At 34.3% G+C, this 16,395-nt stretch overlaps 1 protein-coding gene across 13 annotated transcripts in view; it reads left to right on the top strand.

Moving 5' to 3' along the window:
* Positions 1-16,395, top strand: part of LOC128219835 (Na(+)/H(+) exchanger beta-like) — a 134,882-nt gene that overhangs the window by 108,172 nt on the left and 10,315 nt on the right. For all 13 annotated transcript variants that reach the window (XM_052927927.1, XM_052927915.1, XM_052927925.1 and 10 more), the window contains 8 exons: positions 9,901-9,976; positions 10,616-10,686; positions 12,130-12,241; positions 12,594-12,675; positions 13,307-13,402; positions 13,901-14,034; positions 14,814-14,890; positions 15,515-15,640. In XM_052927927.1, coding sequence (XP_052783887.1) covers positions 9,901-9,976; positions 10,616-10,686; positions 12,130-12,241; positions 12,594-12,675; positions 13,307-13,402; positions 13,901-14,034; positions 14,814-14,890; positions 15,515-15,640 — 774 coding nt within the window. The remainder of the gene's footprint in view (positions 1-9,900; positions 9,977-10,615; positions 10,687-12,129; positions 12,242-12,593; positions 12,676-13,306; positions 13,403-13,900; positions 14,035-14,813; positions 14,891-15,514; positions 15,641-16,395) is intronic.

Genomic DNA, 16,395 nt, shown 5'->3' with positions numbered 1-16,395 from the left:
ATATCACACAGGGTTAATGACCCGACAATGACCATCGCAATCTGACAGACAGGACATTTATCTTTGTCTGATTATCTGCCTATCATCGTCATTACTTACTTGTTACCAGCACAAATATCACCAGACATTCTTAAAGTAATACAATGTAATGTGACATTTACACAGAAATCCTTAGTTATGTGGGCGTATAGATCAGTCAATCTCTTAACCTACGATCGTGTTTTAGTTCATACTTGTAAACGCATTTGAAAACGCATAACTACTGATATAGAGGATAAATGTCTGTTTAGTTTGATATCGCAATATATTTTTCCCCGAGTGAGCACCAAATTGTCATTATTCGTGTCTTGGCTACGAGTGAAATATCAACTTTCCCTTTTCTATATTTTTTATCATATGCCCATCAAATTATATATAAAGAATGTTAACTGTGTTGTTGTTTTTTAGAAAATTTCGCTTAAGTGTATTTGACGTCGTTGATATTATTCCCTAACTCTATGCGCACTGACGATTGATTTGAAAGTGAGAGCGGACTAATAATTCATGAAAAATATCAAGTGGGTATTTGCATTGATTGAAACAGTTTATTATAACTCTAAATTCACTGAATCTTCATAAACAACCGAAAACATATAATTTATTGTTTAATTAAGATCCATAGCTCACAAATCGAATCGTTCAAGCGCAAAACTGACTGCTGCACGTATGCATCATAACTGAAGGCTTCATAAATACACACGTTGCTAGTGGAGATATGATTTACATATTTAAATGTGTGCGCTTGGTCTTATGGTCTTGCTTCCTATGAAAGATTACTGCCCAGAGATTGTTGCACACTGTGAGATAATCCAGGGAAAATAAAAAAGGGAAAAAATATGCACATATTTTCGGTGGATTTGTGTCAAATCAGGCATCACATTTAACCTACTAAATGTATAGGACAATCACTTGGTGCAAAATGTGATTTTGGGGTAAAAAGTTGGAAAAATTAAATTAAAGAGAGAATTTCTGGAATTTGCCAATAACTTTGTCCAATTTTGAAATAAAATAACCAGAATTTCTGTATGTAATATATATTATAATACAGTTTATTATACCGAAAGTTAAGAAACACCGTATTGTATGAAATATGATTTTTGGGGTAAAATGTTTGAAAAATGAAATGAAATATTTGAGATGGATATTGAGAATTTCTGGAATTTGCCAATAACTTTGTTAAATTGTGCAATACAATTACCAGAATAACTGTATTAAATAGATATTATACTATTGTAAAACATAACTTAATTATAGAAACGACGTACTTTTGTGTAATGTGATTTTTTGGTAAAATGTTTGGAAAAGACTAGACTTTCGAGTTTAAAATCAATTAAAATCCTTGATAGTTATTCTATGCGGATATTACCGTGTCAGTTTGTACATATAATGAATTCGGTTGGTTAAAGCAACAATAATTTTCTTCGCATATTTTAACAGTGTAGGAGGACGAAAATTCTGTCTGACCCTGACGTTTATGATGGGCTTATTTTAATTATATTGCCAGAAATATCAACATAATACTTCAGAATATTTAGTCTATAACCTTGATTGAACACAAATGCTTGATATGTTCGGGCATTCCATCGGAATAAATTTGTGGGCAATTCTAAACAACATTTGGAAAATCGGAGGAACATAATTATATCTCATACATTTGTTAACAACATTGGTAAAAATGTTTTAATACCGTTTTCAAATCAATGAAATGTCGAGAAAATTCTAACAAAGTGTCAATCCATATCTTAACACAAATTACTACTAGTATACTTCAAATGATTAGCGTATGTTTTTTTTTACAGTTGCTTTCTTGCGAAGAAACATTGCATTTAGTTAATGTGTTAGCCCATGTTGATATCCGGAATACTACAACATATATCTACATGAGACTATCAGTTTTAGTACATCATGCTGTAGTTTTTCCTTTGGTCAATAGTGATAACGTCAAAATAACACGAAGAGGGAGGAATTAAGTTTTAAAACATTCAAAACATGAACACCCAATTCTAAATATGTATTATATACATTATTTTACGCTCGCCCCTGTTAAAAAGGAGAACATACATTTGTTGTTTTATTGCTAGTCCGCCCTTAAGTTTTGGGGGGAATCCATTTAGCTAAATTTGAATTGGTAAAGCCTTCCATGGATGTAGGAAGGTCGCGGAAGATACTTAAATTATTTATGTAATTCTCTCATCATCATGCTGTAGTTTTTTTCTTTAGTCAATATCGATTAACGTTTATTTAACGCTCACTTCTGTTAAAAAGGGGAAAATATATTTGCTGTTTTTGCTAGTCCGCCTTTACGTTTAAAAAAATCCATTAAAGTTCAATTGGTGTGGCATTGATATTTGTTAAATTTGTAACAGCATTTTCAATTTCTCCAACTGTTTTACCTTATCTAGCACGGTGTTGTCTACATCTGCTTGAATATCAAGCCAGTAAGAGCATTACTAGTTATAGTCCCGCTAATATTTTAATACCTACATGGACCTGGTTTGACAAAAAAACACTGAACCAATATATTTCGGCCACGTGATTTGATGGTTATTACAACTGTAGATTATTTATCGGATTATCGAACTCAGACGGCAACATATGTTTTCTTCTCGTCTTTATTAATTTTGTGAAACCGGCCTTTTGTTATTATATTTAACTGAAAACATTGTGCAGGATAGTTGTACCATTAGTTGCTTCATCTATGTAAAAGAGTCTAAAGCCACAGGTAATTAAGTGAATTTCATAGTGTCTAACGTTAAGAAGACGTATGGAAATATAATTAATTTCTTTTCTACGCTAAAATTATTAATTTGCATTGGACCGCAAAAATCTGATTTTCTACAATCCTTCGAAAATCAAGTCTGATAAACGGAATTCACCAATCTTTCACATAACAGGCCTAATGCGATGGCAACGACCGTCACATGTCTACAGACACGGCATTAATCTTCTTTCTAGTTATGTAGCAAAAAACTATTACCAGCAGAAATATTACCAGACATTGCGAGGAACATTTCATGCCATATACACAATGCATTATAACAAATGTACTGTCCAATTGTTAGGCCAGTCTGTTCGCTAACTATCTTATAGTTGCTAGACCTTGTAAAAGCGTATGCGATGTAAATAACAAGATATTCTATAATACTTTTAGCATTGGAATTACCTAGGAATGTTTGCAGAGTATTGCACTTTACTGGAATGACCTTTCTTAGGTTTGTTTTCACAATGATCAACACGAGATTACACTGGTACTGAATTTGCTTGAATTGTTGTTTACTATAAAAGCATATTAAAGGAAAAAAACGTAAACGAGATTTGTATTTGAATATTGTCACAGAAATATTTTAATTGTGCACTGAATATAATAGCGTTATTAGTTCTGCGTTTTGGTCCGGGAGGTTGTATTCGACTCGAGTCGCAAGCCGAGTAAAATCAAAATGTGCAAAAATCCACGAGAGTCGAACTATACGACATTCCGGATCAAAACGCAGTAACAACTATTTTATTATATACATTACTGGTTAGATCACTTAAAAGCCACATGTTTTCATAATAAATGTCATTTTAACGACGCACTATTTTGTTTTATGACGTCATTTTAACCTCGCGCAACGATACTTGTTATGACGTGACGTCACAAGAGTGGAATACGGCCGTATTGCACTGTAGTGGAATACGGACTACCACATTTTGCGATATGTATTGCTTGTGGATTAATGATGGGTATATAATAAATGTCAATACGATTCGATAGCTGATTACACATCTTTTTTTTCAAATTCGGGTTCATGACGTAAGCTTCAACTGCCTCTAGACTTCGGCACCCTTAACTGTTAATCATAGTTACTTCGTGCATGCGGAGGGGGCAGAGCGATCAATGAAAATTAGACGAGTTTACCAAATCATGTAGATCGACAAAATACTAATACTACTTTTTTGCATTCACCGTCAGATTTGCTTTACATAAATAGGGTGAATCCTCGATTGTCATTGGCCCCAAAAAATGTGCGAACACCAAAATATTTTGTCTACATTATGAACTTTTGTTTGAAAAGGTCAAAGGGTTGGGGCAAGGTATCCAGAAAGCCGAACTGAAATTTCTAAGTAGTACTAAGTGTAACTGTAAATGGTCTTTATTCTGTTGGGCTATTTGAAATATAAAACACGAGAACATCCTATGCCTTGCCAGATAAACTTACTCCATTATTGTTATCTATACATTTTGGAGATTAAAATTCAGAACTGACTGCTGCACGTTTGCATCTAAATCTTCACAAATACACAAGTGGTTATTGGAAAAATTATTTATTTTCTTGTTTAATGTTACTGTCTGGAACTCGTAGTGAAATATGAAATTAATTATTTCGCGGTTAAAAGCAACACTTATTTTCTTGGTTTGTGTTCTAATGGTTATTATTATCGCTTACCGCATGCTGAATGGCTTAATATATGCTTATAATAATACAGTATTGATACATAACTTATGTTTTAAGACTTATTGGTCTAAACCTTGATTGATCACAACTTTCCAAGTGTTTGGTGCAATCGATCAGTATTGAAGTGTGAGCATGGATGGCACTTAAAACGTCCTAATAACGTAATAGTGATAAGCACCTGTTGTATAGTTCGTACAGTAAGAAGACAATATAGACGACATTGTTAAGAACTCTGTACAAACGTTTGAGAAAGGGTTAAAATGTTTGAATCCAAGCATTAACTAAGGGTGCCTTAATATTCAAACTGATCAGAAAATTTCTAAACACATAGACGTCAAACAACGCTTTCTTGCGTGTAATATTGTTTCAAAGTTACGCCTAAGATGTAATTTAAAAACGCATACATTTCCGGCAATATATATAACAAACCATCGAAATGAGTTTATCATGTGAGTATTTCCTCTAGTCAATACTCATAAAGGATTGAATCAAACCGAAAGAAGAGACCTAAGTTATTTAACATTTCCATGGTATAAACTAGTGTTCGCTAGCTCGCTCGCTGAAAAGAGGTGCATCAAAATGAGTATAGTATGGATAATGATGTAAATAACCCAGAAGCTAGATAATTAAGTTCAAAGTATTCAACATGTTCATTGTATAAACTAGTCTTCGCTAGCTCGCTTGCTCGCTAGCTCCTGTTTATGTTTTTTTTAATGTAAACAATGGTTTATCTCGCTGGCTCTTTCTTAGCGTTTTGGTAAAAGTCCGTTCAACTAAAGTTTAAATTGATGTGGCCTTCGAAAAACATACTGAAGATGTTTATATTGACCTCTGATTCTCCCTTGCGTTCAAAATTATCTCTCATAATTATAGACTAACAATCGACATATTCCTACTATCAATAATAGTATACGGCATTTGTTTTTTTACCTGAGCAAACCTAGCAATTATGTCTGGCAGGACGTGAGCTGATACGGGTTACATAGTCATTTTAATTTGAAGACCCACGCTTATAAAGAATCCTATTGAATGACTGAATATTGGTGTATGTGTGAAACCTCAAACTTATCCCAACACTCCCAAATGGAATAGAAAGTAAATGGTAAATAGTATCCTAGAAAATATTGCAGAATAGTTTCATTTGCTTCAACGTTTGAAAAGACTAGAGACAATGTAAAGTTCCTTGTGGTTAATATACAGAAGACCTATGAAAATATAATTCATTTCTTGGCTACGTATAACTCGACCGTAAAGTTCTGATTTTTTTAACAGTACATCGGTAAACGAGTTTTATGGACGGAAATCTTATACCAAACACGTCTAATGAGCCAGTAGCGTGCATCGAATGTGCTGACAAACATGACATCGATCTTGGGTACCTGCCTTACACGAAAGAAGAACTTACCACTAAGTGTGAAGAACATTACATGCCATATTCACAGAATGTTCATGCTGTTATAGAAGCTTATGTTGCTACACATGCATCAAAATGTTTTATTACTAGACAAAGACAGGAACTCCAATAGTGTCGTCTGAATGATGTAGCTCTGTATAAGAAGTCTTACCTTTTGATTATTCAACATGAACACCTTCAACAAGAAGCCTGATCTTTTAGGAAGTGATTTAAATGATCCAACTGTATGCATCATAATTCAATAATTCACAAATGCACAAGAGGCTAATTGAGAGGTGATTTATATCTGCGGGAACTGCTGTGTGCCATCCGTCTTGATTCCTATGAGACATTACTGTCAAAATATATTTAAATTGTCGCAAATATAATCTAAAGGGAGTTGGTGAATGAGTGGGAAATAAGAATAAGAAGTTATCGTAACTTAAACTGGATCAGAAAGCGTTTATTGGTAAAAACATTTAATCTTCCGGGAGACACTAACAATGATTCCCAAAAGAGTTCTTGTAATGTTTATGTAATTAAATGTAAAACATATCTGGACATTTAGAGAAACATAACAGTGTGATATATAGTGACACTAAACTAATTTCATAAAATTATTCACAATAAAGAGAATTACAATTAAAAATTAAAAATTAAAGTTGCTCTGGCAGCAGAGGTAGAACTGGGTCCTTTCGGTCCGCAGGCGGTGAGTATAACCAAGTGGCAATTGACTGATGAAGGCTTTATGAAACATGTTAGTGTTCAAAAACATTACTGCAACCGGTTATGCATTTCTTTTACGTTATATACACCAAACAAAATAGAGTACGTGCCTTTAAAGTGATATACATATGATAAGTGTTATAAGTGACAAGTGATATAAAAACAATATATCACATGCTTATCCTTGTTTTCCGTGTAATATACCCATTACTAATCACATTCGACCTAGATATCCCTCCGCATTGTTTGTAAACAAAATGGTTTAAACGCCAACAAATACTTACCTCAATAATTTAGCTGTAGGACTTCCGGGAGACAAATGGCTAACGAATCATAGTGCCAGAAAGCATCGTGTTCAAAAACGTTCTGATAACAATGTTACGCAAACCAGATAATGCAGATAACTAGTCACAGTAATATTAAGTCAGTCAACAAATACAGCCACATTAGTGACAAACAATACAAGAACATTTCAAACATCTCCTTCTTGACAAACACAGGCAATATGCAATTAATGCCATTTGCTTGCCAGTTTAATCAGCTGTCGGTTACCAAAACACAAATACGAATTCCACAGCACATGTTTCTCCTTACACATCCCATGACGGCTAGAAATCTGGAAACTTTCTTGTGGAACTTTTTCAACATCAACATACATGCAGTACTGAGTAACGCTTCGCCGTAATCATCTGCATGTTGTGAAACTCCATGTGTACTAAGAAAACGCTGCAAAATCATCGTAGAAAGCGACAGCGAATAGCTTTCAAATCCGTGCACACAGTAAAACTTGACAGACCGATGTAGGTCACATAAACCGCGTAAATGCATGTAGTCTCAGTGTGACGTCATCAAATTGTGCGCTTTATCAGAATCAAAACTTGATAACTGCTAGCTATTTTTGTCATTTTCATTTGAAACTATTTATATTGCGCATCGTTGTAATTCCACTCTGAGTACTTTGGCCGTCAAACAATGGGTCTAGAAAGTGGAACTTAATAGTCTATTGGTAGTAAAAACACTGTTCTAAGCATGTGATAAAAATGATCTAACGCTCGTTGTCATTTTATACAAGATTTTTATTAAACTCGTCCATGAAAGTTGTTAGTAAGCTCACCAGAGGATCGCTTACGAAAAATTTCATAAACTCGTTTAATAAAATCTTGTATTAAATAAAATTGGCAAGAACGCGTGTAAGTGTGATATATTAAACTAAATAACTGCACTCGTACCTTCAGGGACGCTTGAGTCTGTACCTTCAAAACGCTTTTTGGGGCGCCTGAATCCACAGTGCAAATGTCGTTTGAACGACAAATACATAAAAAGTTTTAAAAAATCAATGTGTATTTAGTTTTGAGGTTTATTATTAAGCAAGCATAAAACATACATCCGTTGCAACACTTTTTGGTATAATTGCGAGTTGAGCAAAATTTACGGAAGAAGATTTTAGCAAATTTTCAATCAGAAGTATTATAAATTTATAATATCACAGCAAAATATGTAATTGAGTACAACCCAAGTTTTTTAACAATATTTTTTCCCTAAAATAAGTTGTCTTTCAAATTTAAACAAAAGGTTTTTATCAAGACGTACTTAGGGAATACGTTATTTTTAAAAGCGTCAAAACATTCAAAACTTTGAATCTTACTATGCTTTTTATGTGGTAAAATAATTTGAGATTGAGATTTGTATTTTTGTGGTATAAGGGCCATTTCTTACAAAATATTTCCGTCAGCTCGTTGATAAGTTGGGCCCATTCCCAAGCTAATATCCGCGTGTGTTGCCTAATCCACAGGCAATTACAATGCCAGTTGTTGTTTTTTTTTCATTTCTTCTTACATACAGATGACATATAGGGAAATCTTAATAATTTCTTGACATACTCTTAACTCATATACTTAAGAACATACGTGTTCAACATACATCGGTTAACAAATTTTCCGAACGAAATTACCAACCTGATGCCAAACATGCCTAACAAGCCTGCAAATGTCAGCACAAACTGACATACGTGGCATTAAATCTTCTTTAATCACCATTATATAGTGTCACGGGAAATGGGAAGGACGTTACGTGACATATACGAACAAACTGAATTATACGGGATTTGATAATGCCATTCTGTTCGCTAGTTACCGTATTTTATTTGTTCTTAGAAAATGCATGAGTAGTACTTGAAATTGTATTTGAAAACAATATTGGTTCCGGTGGATTTAAGTGTTTATAAAAGCCTATTCAAATAACCGTACTGTTCGAGTATAACTTCAAAGAAATCATTCTATACATTCGAATTATGATTACATTCGAATTCAGACCACCTATCGTATTCGGAAACAAACATTTTTCGACGGATCTTTTTTTAGAAAACGGTAAAAATGATATTGTTTCTGAAAACGAGGTCGCAGAATATTTTGGAAAAAGAAAGTGCGAACAAGTGCCATAATTAAAGACCTATCAAATGCACAAGGGGTTAATGGCGATATGATTGATAAAGTGATAAAATGTGCGGGCCCGGCCGTCGTGCTTCCTATGATGTATAACTGTCTAGTAATCAGTATGCATATATGATCTAGAGAAATAGTGTCAAGCTTTCCAGGAACATGTCACCATAAATCTTAATTCATTTGTAACATTTGCGGGAATATCAATAAGTGCTTGAATATAGTTCGTGTACATTCTTGATGGATCCCAAATGCCCTAGTGCTCAAAACAATCGATCAGCATGTTTTACGAAAGAATTCTGAATGTCTAAGAAAAATGTTTTTGATGACTTCTTGTTTTCTATTTTCAAACACTAGTTTTTATATCAGTTAAAGGAAAAATATCAGAATAACGCTAGCTGTATAAAAATAATCTTGGGGCTACATAGGAGTCAAGTCCTTGCGCGCCTCGTCATGCCCCGGGACATGTTTTGAGTCGCATGTACCTCCAAAAGCATTTTTTGTAGAGATGTTGATCAGCATTGGTTAGCATGTAACAGTTTGCACTGATTGTTGATCAGTTTTTACCCCATTGTGATATCTCATGCTAACAGTTTACATATGTATGTTGGCTATAAAGAGAAATTAGTTTGCTGAATATTTATAGGAGATGTTATGGCTGATAAACAGTTTACATGGCCACCCGTGCAAGATGTATTAACATGTTCATATTTCCGCCAAACCTTGATTGATTTAGTACACTTACGAATTCAGTTAGCTATTATTTTCGTTTCAAAGACAACAATGAACAGGTGTTGCAATCCCTTGAATAACTGACTTTATACCTATGTAAATATATATCAATTATAGTTTCCCATGTCCATTGCAGGTGCTGGCGATTTTCCAGGAGATCGGGGTCAACAACACTTTGTACTTCCTCGTCTTTGGGGAGTCGCTGTTTAACGGTAGGGCATAGAGACGTTCACGCAAGTATCGTATGAATGCTTGTTTTAATCCATATGTCGACATTTCTGTATCTATACTATCTCTTTGAAGAATAATGTGCTTATTTGTTGATTAAGGCAAAGTTGGTTTGATTTTGCAAGTAAAACTTTCGAATTTATTTGTAACACTCACGAAATATTCCACTACTTCTCGATCTTACGACATTTTGATGTGGGCTCGGTGATAGCTAAAATTCCTTGCTTTAATGTGTTAACTCCTCTTTATTGCGTATCAAAACAACAGTAAAGGTGGTTCTGTGTTTAGCGTCAATGTGCAAGAAAAACAACCTTATTGTTATTGATTTTTAAACTAAATTGAAATGTATTGCACAATATAATGTATTATTTGATTTATTTTCGAAACCGGAATGGCACCAGAAATAGAAGTAGCAAATCGAGGGCAAAGAGCAAGAATGTTGTAGCGCCTTCTATATCTATCTTGAATTACAACATTTCGCGCTAACCTTACGAAGTGCATATGGGAAATCATCTTATAGTGGATTAATAACTGGATGTAATGTCAGCATGCATTATTAATTTTAGAGTATCTTAACGGTTTAAATGTCAGTATTGCTTCAAGTTTCATTGTACCCCTTTCAGACGCGGTAACAGTGGTGCTATACAACATGATGAAGACACTGAACAGGATGGAACACATCACTGTCGACCAGGTACAAGGACATTTATACCCGAATCATCCTCGGCACCCCAGCGTATCATAACCTATATCGTGCCGAGGATTTACCCGAAAATAATCATTGCAACCCTGATATCATTCGGACTGACAACAATTATTTTGATAAAACCAGATTCATTGACTACCATGCATGTCTAATATGTTCCGATAATGGTTTCTTGTTTGTTTTGTCGTCTGCTGTTGACATTGTGATGTATATCCATCCATTCATTCTGATTTATCTTTTTACTGGAAAGTATTTTGCATGTTAGATGACATGATAACTTTCTTTGTTCTTTATTTATTTGCGTCGTCATGGCTTGATCAACATGAAATATTTGGGTAGTTCCAATTGTTCGGTTCAATATATGTATATTAATTCGGAGCATATTAAGATATTCAGTTGCATCATAACAATCTTGTGATGGTTTCAATATGGTTAGGTGTCCTCGAAATATCCTTGAAATACATGTTTAGTAGATAAGTCTGAACTGGTGCGTTATGGTGTCTTCTACTCGTTTTACTCCGTTATAGACACAAAAAAGTCACAGTCAAATTAGATGAAAAACGTTCATGTAGATAACCAAACAATGGTTTTTATTTTGATGATAATATGTTGGGTATACAGATGTTCGAAGGACATTGTGGTTGATAATATTTTTACAATAGTTTAAGCCCGGAATTCTAGATATTCTGTGTTTTCCAAGCTAATCCTCCGGTACAAACTAAATTATACCAAAAATATACACACGTTCTTCGTGCACATTTGTTAAGGTACAGGGCGGGATTTTTTTTAGACAGATACGATGTTAGACGAGATGTCTTGTAAAAAACAAATTAAGAACTGTTTGTGCTGTCGGAGTCATTATACGAGGAAAATAGGACACCGCAGTGGATACATGTAATTCAAGACAAACATGCAGACCAACAATTCTCATAAAACTCAAATCGGTCTTTTTCGGCTGATTTCCGTTGGAAAATGACTTCGCGTGGCAACAATTTATTAAACAGACGCTTGATTATTTTTGCTGAACACAATCAATTAGCGGCCAATGACATCTCCCACAAAAACAAGTATTCTGCATTTGCATAACGTGCTATTACGGAAAATCTATGGAATGAATGTAAATAAAAAGATCTACTGGTGTTTATGGTAATCTCGTTTTGTATAAAAAGATCTACTGCTGTTTATGGTAATCTCGTTTTGTATAAAAAGATCTACTGCTGTTTATGGTAATCTCGTTTTGTATAAAAAGATCTACTGCTGTTTATGGTAATCTCCTTTGTATAAAAAGATCTACTGCTGTTTATGGTAATCTCGTTTTGTTGTGTCCTTACATAGTGAGGTTACTGATGAAATCTTCCATAAATACTGTTATACTTGCAGTTCTCTCGTTTCCAAAAAGTATCAACTTCCCTTAAATTTGTATATTTGCAGATATGTATCGGGGTAGTTCAGTTTTTCGTGGTGAGTCTGGGCGGGTTAGGTATTGGTATCATTCTTGGGATGCTGACCGCAGTCCTTACCAAGTATACGGAACATTGCAGAGGTATGGAACACGAACCGACAATGACCCATCTTGTAATGGAAACTAATTATGTAGCATCTCTCTCTCTCTCTCTCTCTCTCTCTCTCTCTCTCTCTCTCTCTCTCTCTCTCATTGAGACAGTCACAGTATTTTAAGAGAATTTTAAGATTTGCATTCTTTTCAACAAACTAAAGTATTTTTGTTATCATTGTTTTATGAACAAACAAAGACAAAGGTAATTAAGTGTTGTGTTTTAACTTAGTTTATTTGATATATTAGTTTTAATGCCATATACAGAGTGCCTACAATTCAGCGCGGTGTGTTTCAACTTTTACTATTATCATATTCATCATTACTTATATGATGTTGGCAGTGGTGGAGCCCCTTGCAGTGTTTGTCCTGGCCTACATATCGTACCTGGCCGCGGAGATGTTCCACCTCTCCGGTATTATCAGGTATGCCATCAGTTTCACAACAAAGACTCCGTGTTACAAACAAGTAAACGCTCATTTCTCTGAATAGTTTAATCCGATGTGCCTATTGGACACTTTTATGGTACCATACGCTCATTAGCTATCATTACCCAGTATGTGTATACCACGTGACAAATTACGTCATAAATGCTACGTCGGAAGGCAACATTTCGCTTCGAATGAAGACTTTAAAAAAAGATAACTTCGCGATTTCTTCACGATTTTAAATGAAACAAAGAGCAGTCTTAACATTATTTTTGAAACAGGTTTGTCATAGTGTTTGATAAAATTAATCACATTATCAAACTCCGGTAAAACACGGAGGCGGTGCTCTTTGAGCGGCATAGACTGCCCTTTGTTTCATTTAAAATGGTGTAGTAAAAGAAAAGTTATCTTTGTTTTAAGTCTTCATATTAAGCAAAATGTTGCCTTCCGACGTAGCATATATGACGTAATTTATCACGTGGTATACACGCACTATTAACTATACGAACGGAACATCAATCACATATATTTGTATTGTTTGTATGTTTTCAAGACGTTTCTAAATCATTACGATATTATCAGTTACTTAGAGCAAACATTTATTATTTTCTACCCAACCCTTGTTCAGTATTATAGGTTGCGGTCTGGTCCAGGCCCAGTACGCGTTCCACAATATCTCCCGGAAGTCTTACACCACTGTCAAATACTTCAGTAAGATGATGAGGTGAGAATAATCTCTGGCTACAATGTTGAGCAAGAAGGTGGAAAACAAATCCAAATAGCAAAATCTTTACATTTAAAGAACTTCACACATACATATATAGCTTTATAAATAAAAACTAAACTTGTTTTCTTACATGTTGCAAAGGCATAACTTAAGCAATAATTATGTTACAATCAGTTTTATTCTATAAAAGGAGAAATAATAACTGCATGTTACATGCTGTTCATTTTTCCGTTTATAGAATAAAACCTGATTGTAACATATTGGTTTAGTTAAGCCTGTGCAGCATGTAAGAAAACCACTTCCTGATGTTGCTCTTCTCAATGGCCTTCATTGAGTACGTTAAGAAGATTGTTTCAGAGGGACAGTTTGTGTACAAAACATTTCATTCGGTGCCTATGTTAACTACTCATTGGCTCGAAGTAGACATAATATTAGGCAAACACATTAGACAGCAATTTGCCCAGACTGCAAACTACCTTCTCTTGTTTCCTACAGCGCCACGAGTGACTGTGTGATATTTCTGTTCCTTGGGATATCGCTGTTCAAAGCTGACGTGCTCAACCTAGAACACTGGCATTTGGGATTCATACTTTGGACACTTCTATTCTGTCTACTCTACAGATTCATAGGTAAGTGTTATCGATGTCATTCACACAGCGCTAATATGCGGTGCTCACCCGGACGACTGCCAAGTGGGCCATTCGGAGCTCCTCGGCCATTTTATCAAAAACAACGAAAATGGCCGAGGAGTTCCGAATGCCAAGTGGGCTACAGACTCTCATTTATCCGTCTATTCTATTCAAAACCGGGTTACGCAGGTGGAAATTTACGATCTAAAGCTTTACAATCAGTATTGAGACGAGGCCCAGCTGGCCCCAATTTCTCGAAACTTCTTTAGTCTCTTAATACAGGATTAAGCTAAGCTTACTAATTTTGTTTCTCAATCATTTGCATAATATTTAATTCGTTAAGAATGTGTATACTTTAGACATGGAACTTCTTTATGATAACCACAATAAACCATTTTTTATTTTATCAAAATTCAGTTAAAGTATATATGTTGACTAATTGAAATAAGCTACTTAAGCCTGTTAAGCATAAGAAGTTTCGGAAAATTAGGGCCAGATTTAAAGGTAAGGCTATGAATTTTGGACTATACCGTTAAAGCGACATACTTTATTAAAGAAATCTTAAGAATTAAAGAGCATAGTACTGCTGTAGCGTAGTACTTCTGTCAAGGTAAATTCTTAATAAGAAAATTCCTGCATTTTTATACTTTGGATATAGTTTGTTCTTCCGAAGTATTTCTCTTGTAGAATGTATTACAGACGTTCGTTTTTAGTTTTCATTGAACCAATTTCTAATTTTAGACTTTAATACTCTTATTGTACTGTTTAATTATTTCCAGTGGTGTTTCTCCTGACTGTGATCATTAACCGGTTGCACAGAGTCCGAAAGATAGATCTAGAAGAACAGTTCATCATGGTGACTATAGTATTGCCTTAATAGAACCCAATGAATCTTTTCTTTATTATTATTATTATTATTATTATTATTATTATTATTATTATTATTATTATTATTGTTATTATTATTATTATTATTATTATTATTATTATTATTATTATTGTTATTATTATTATTATTATTATTATTATTATTATTATTATTATTATTATTATTGTTATTGTTATTATTATTATTATTATTATTATTATTATTATTATTATTATTATTATTATTATTATTATTATTATTATTTATTACTAGTTTAGAAGTAAAATGCCGGTAAAATTGTAAATCTTCCCATTCCTGTATCTCAAGGCATATCATTATCATCATCATCATCATCATCATCATCATCATTATTATTATTATTATTATTATTATTATTATTATTATTATAATTATAATCATCATCATCATCATCATCATCATCATCATCATCATCATCATCATCATCATCATCATTATTATTATTATCATTATCATTATCATTATCATTATCATTATTATTATTATTATTATTATTATTAGTATTAGATTTATTACTAGTTTAGAAGTAAAATGCCGGTAAAATTGTAAATCTTCCCATTCCTGTATCTCAAGGCATACGGTGGGTTGCGAGGAGCCGTGGCCTTTTCCCTCGTCGGTGTTCTCAACCCCAAAAACCTGCCGAAGGGACACTTTCTCACGACAACACTCACAGTTATATTTTTCACCGTCTTCATTCAGGTAATGTTTTATGACGTTTCAGTATTGTTTTCACTTAGACTTCACTTTCACACAATCGCGACCATATAACTTGTGAGAAGCTATTTGTTACTGTTACTAGGAAGAAACACACATCGATCATATATGGTAACGATGCCAATTTGTGTTCCACTTGCTTTCAAAACGATATGTGTAATGTAAATTATATCGTCCCTACAATTTAAGAATATCACAGAACAAACATAAACAAATCAACTGCGGTCCGTAAAACTGTTGATTAAAGTACGATTGTCCGCTTATTTAAGCAGCGCAGGACGGAATAACCATCTACTGCCGAGCAGAGCGATCAAACCGCTCAGGTTCAGATTTACATAAACTTATCACTGGTCGCGGTAACAATGTTGCCGACCAAATGACTGACATTTATCTCTCGTCGCGGTAACAATGTTGTCGGCCAAATGACTTACACTTATCACTCGTCAGGGTAACAATGTTGCCGACCAAATGACTGACACTTATCACTCGTCGCGGTAACAATGTTGCCTACCAAATGACTGACACTTATCACTCGTCGCGGTAACAATGTTGCCGACCAAATGACTTACACTTATCACTGGTCGCGGAAACAATATTGCCTCCCAAATGACTTACACTTATCATTCGTCGCGGTAATAATGTTGTCGGCCAAATGACTGACACTTATCACTGGACGCGGTAACAATGTTGCCTACCAAATGACTGACACTAATCACTGGACGCGGTAACAATGTTGCCGA

Source organism: Mya arenaria, chromosome 15 (genome assembly GCF_026914265.1).
Source record: "Mya arenaria isolate MELC-2E11 chromosome 15, ASM2691426v1".
In the NCBI taxonomy this organism is placed as follows: Eukaryota; Metazoa; Mollusca; class Bivalvia; order Myida; family Myidae; genus Mya; species Mya arenaria.
This window is presented reverse-complemented; position numbering and strand designations above follow the sequence as displayed.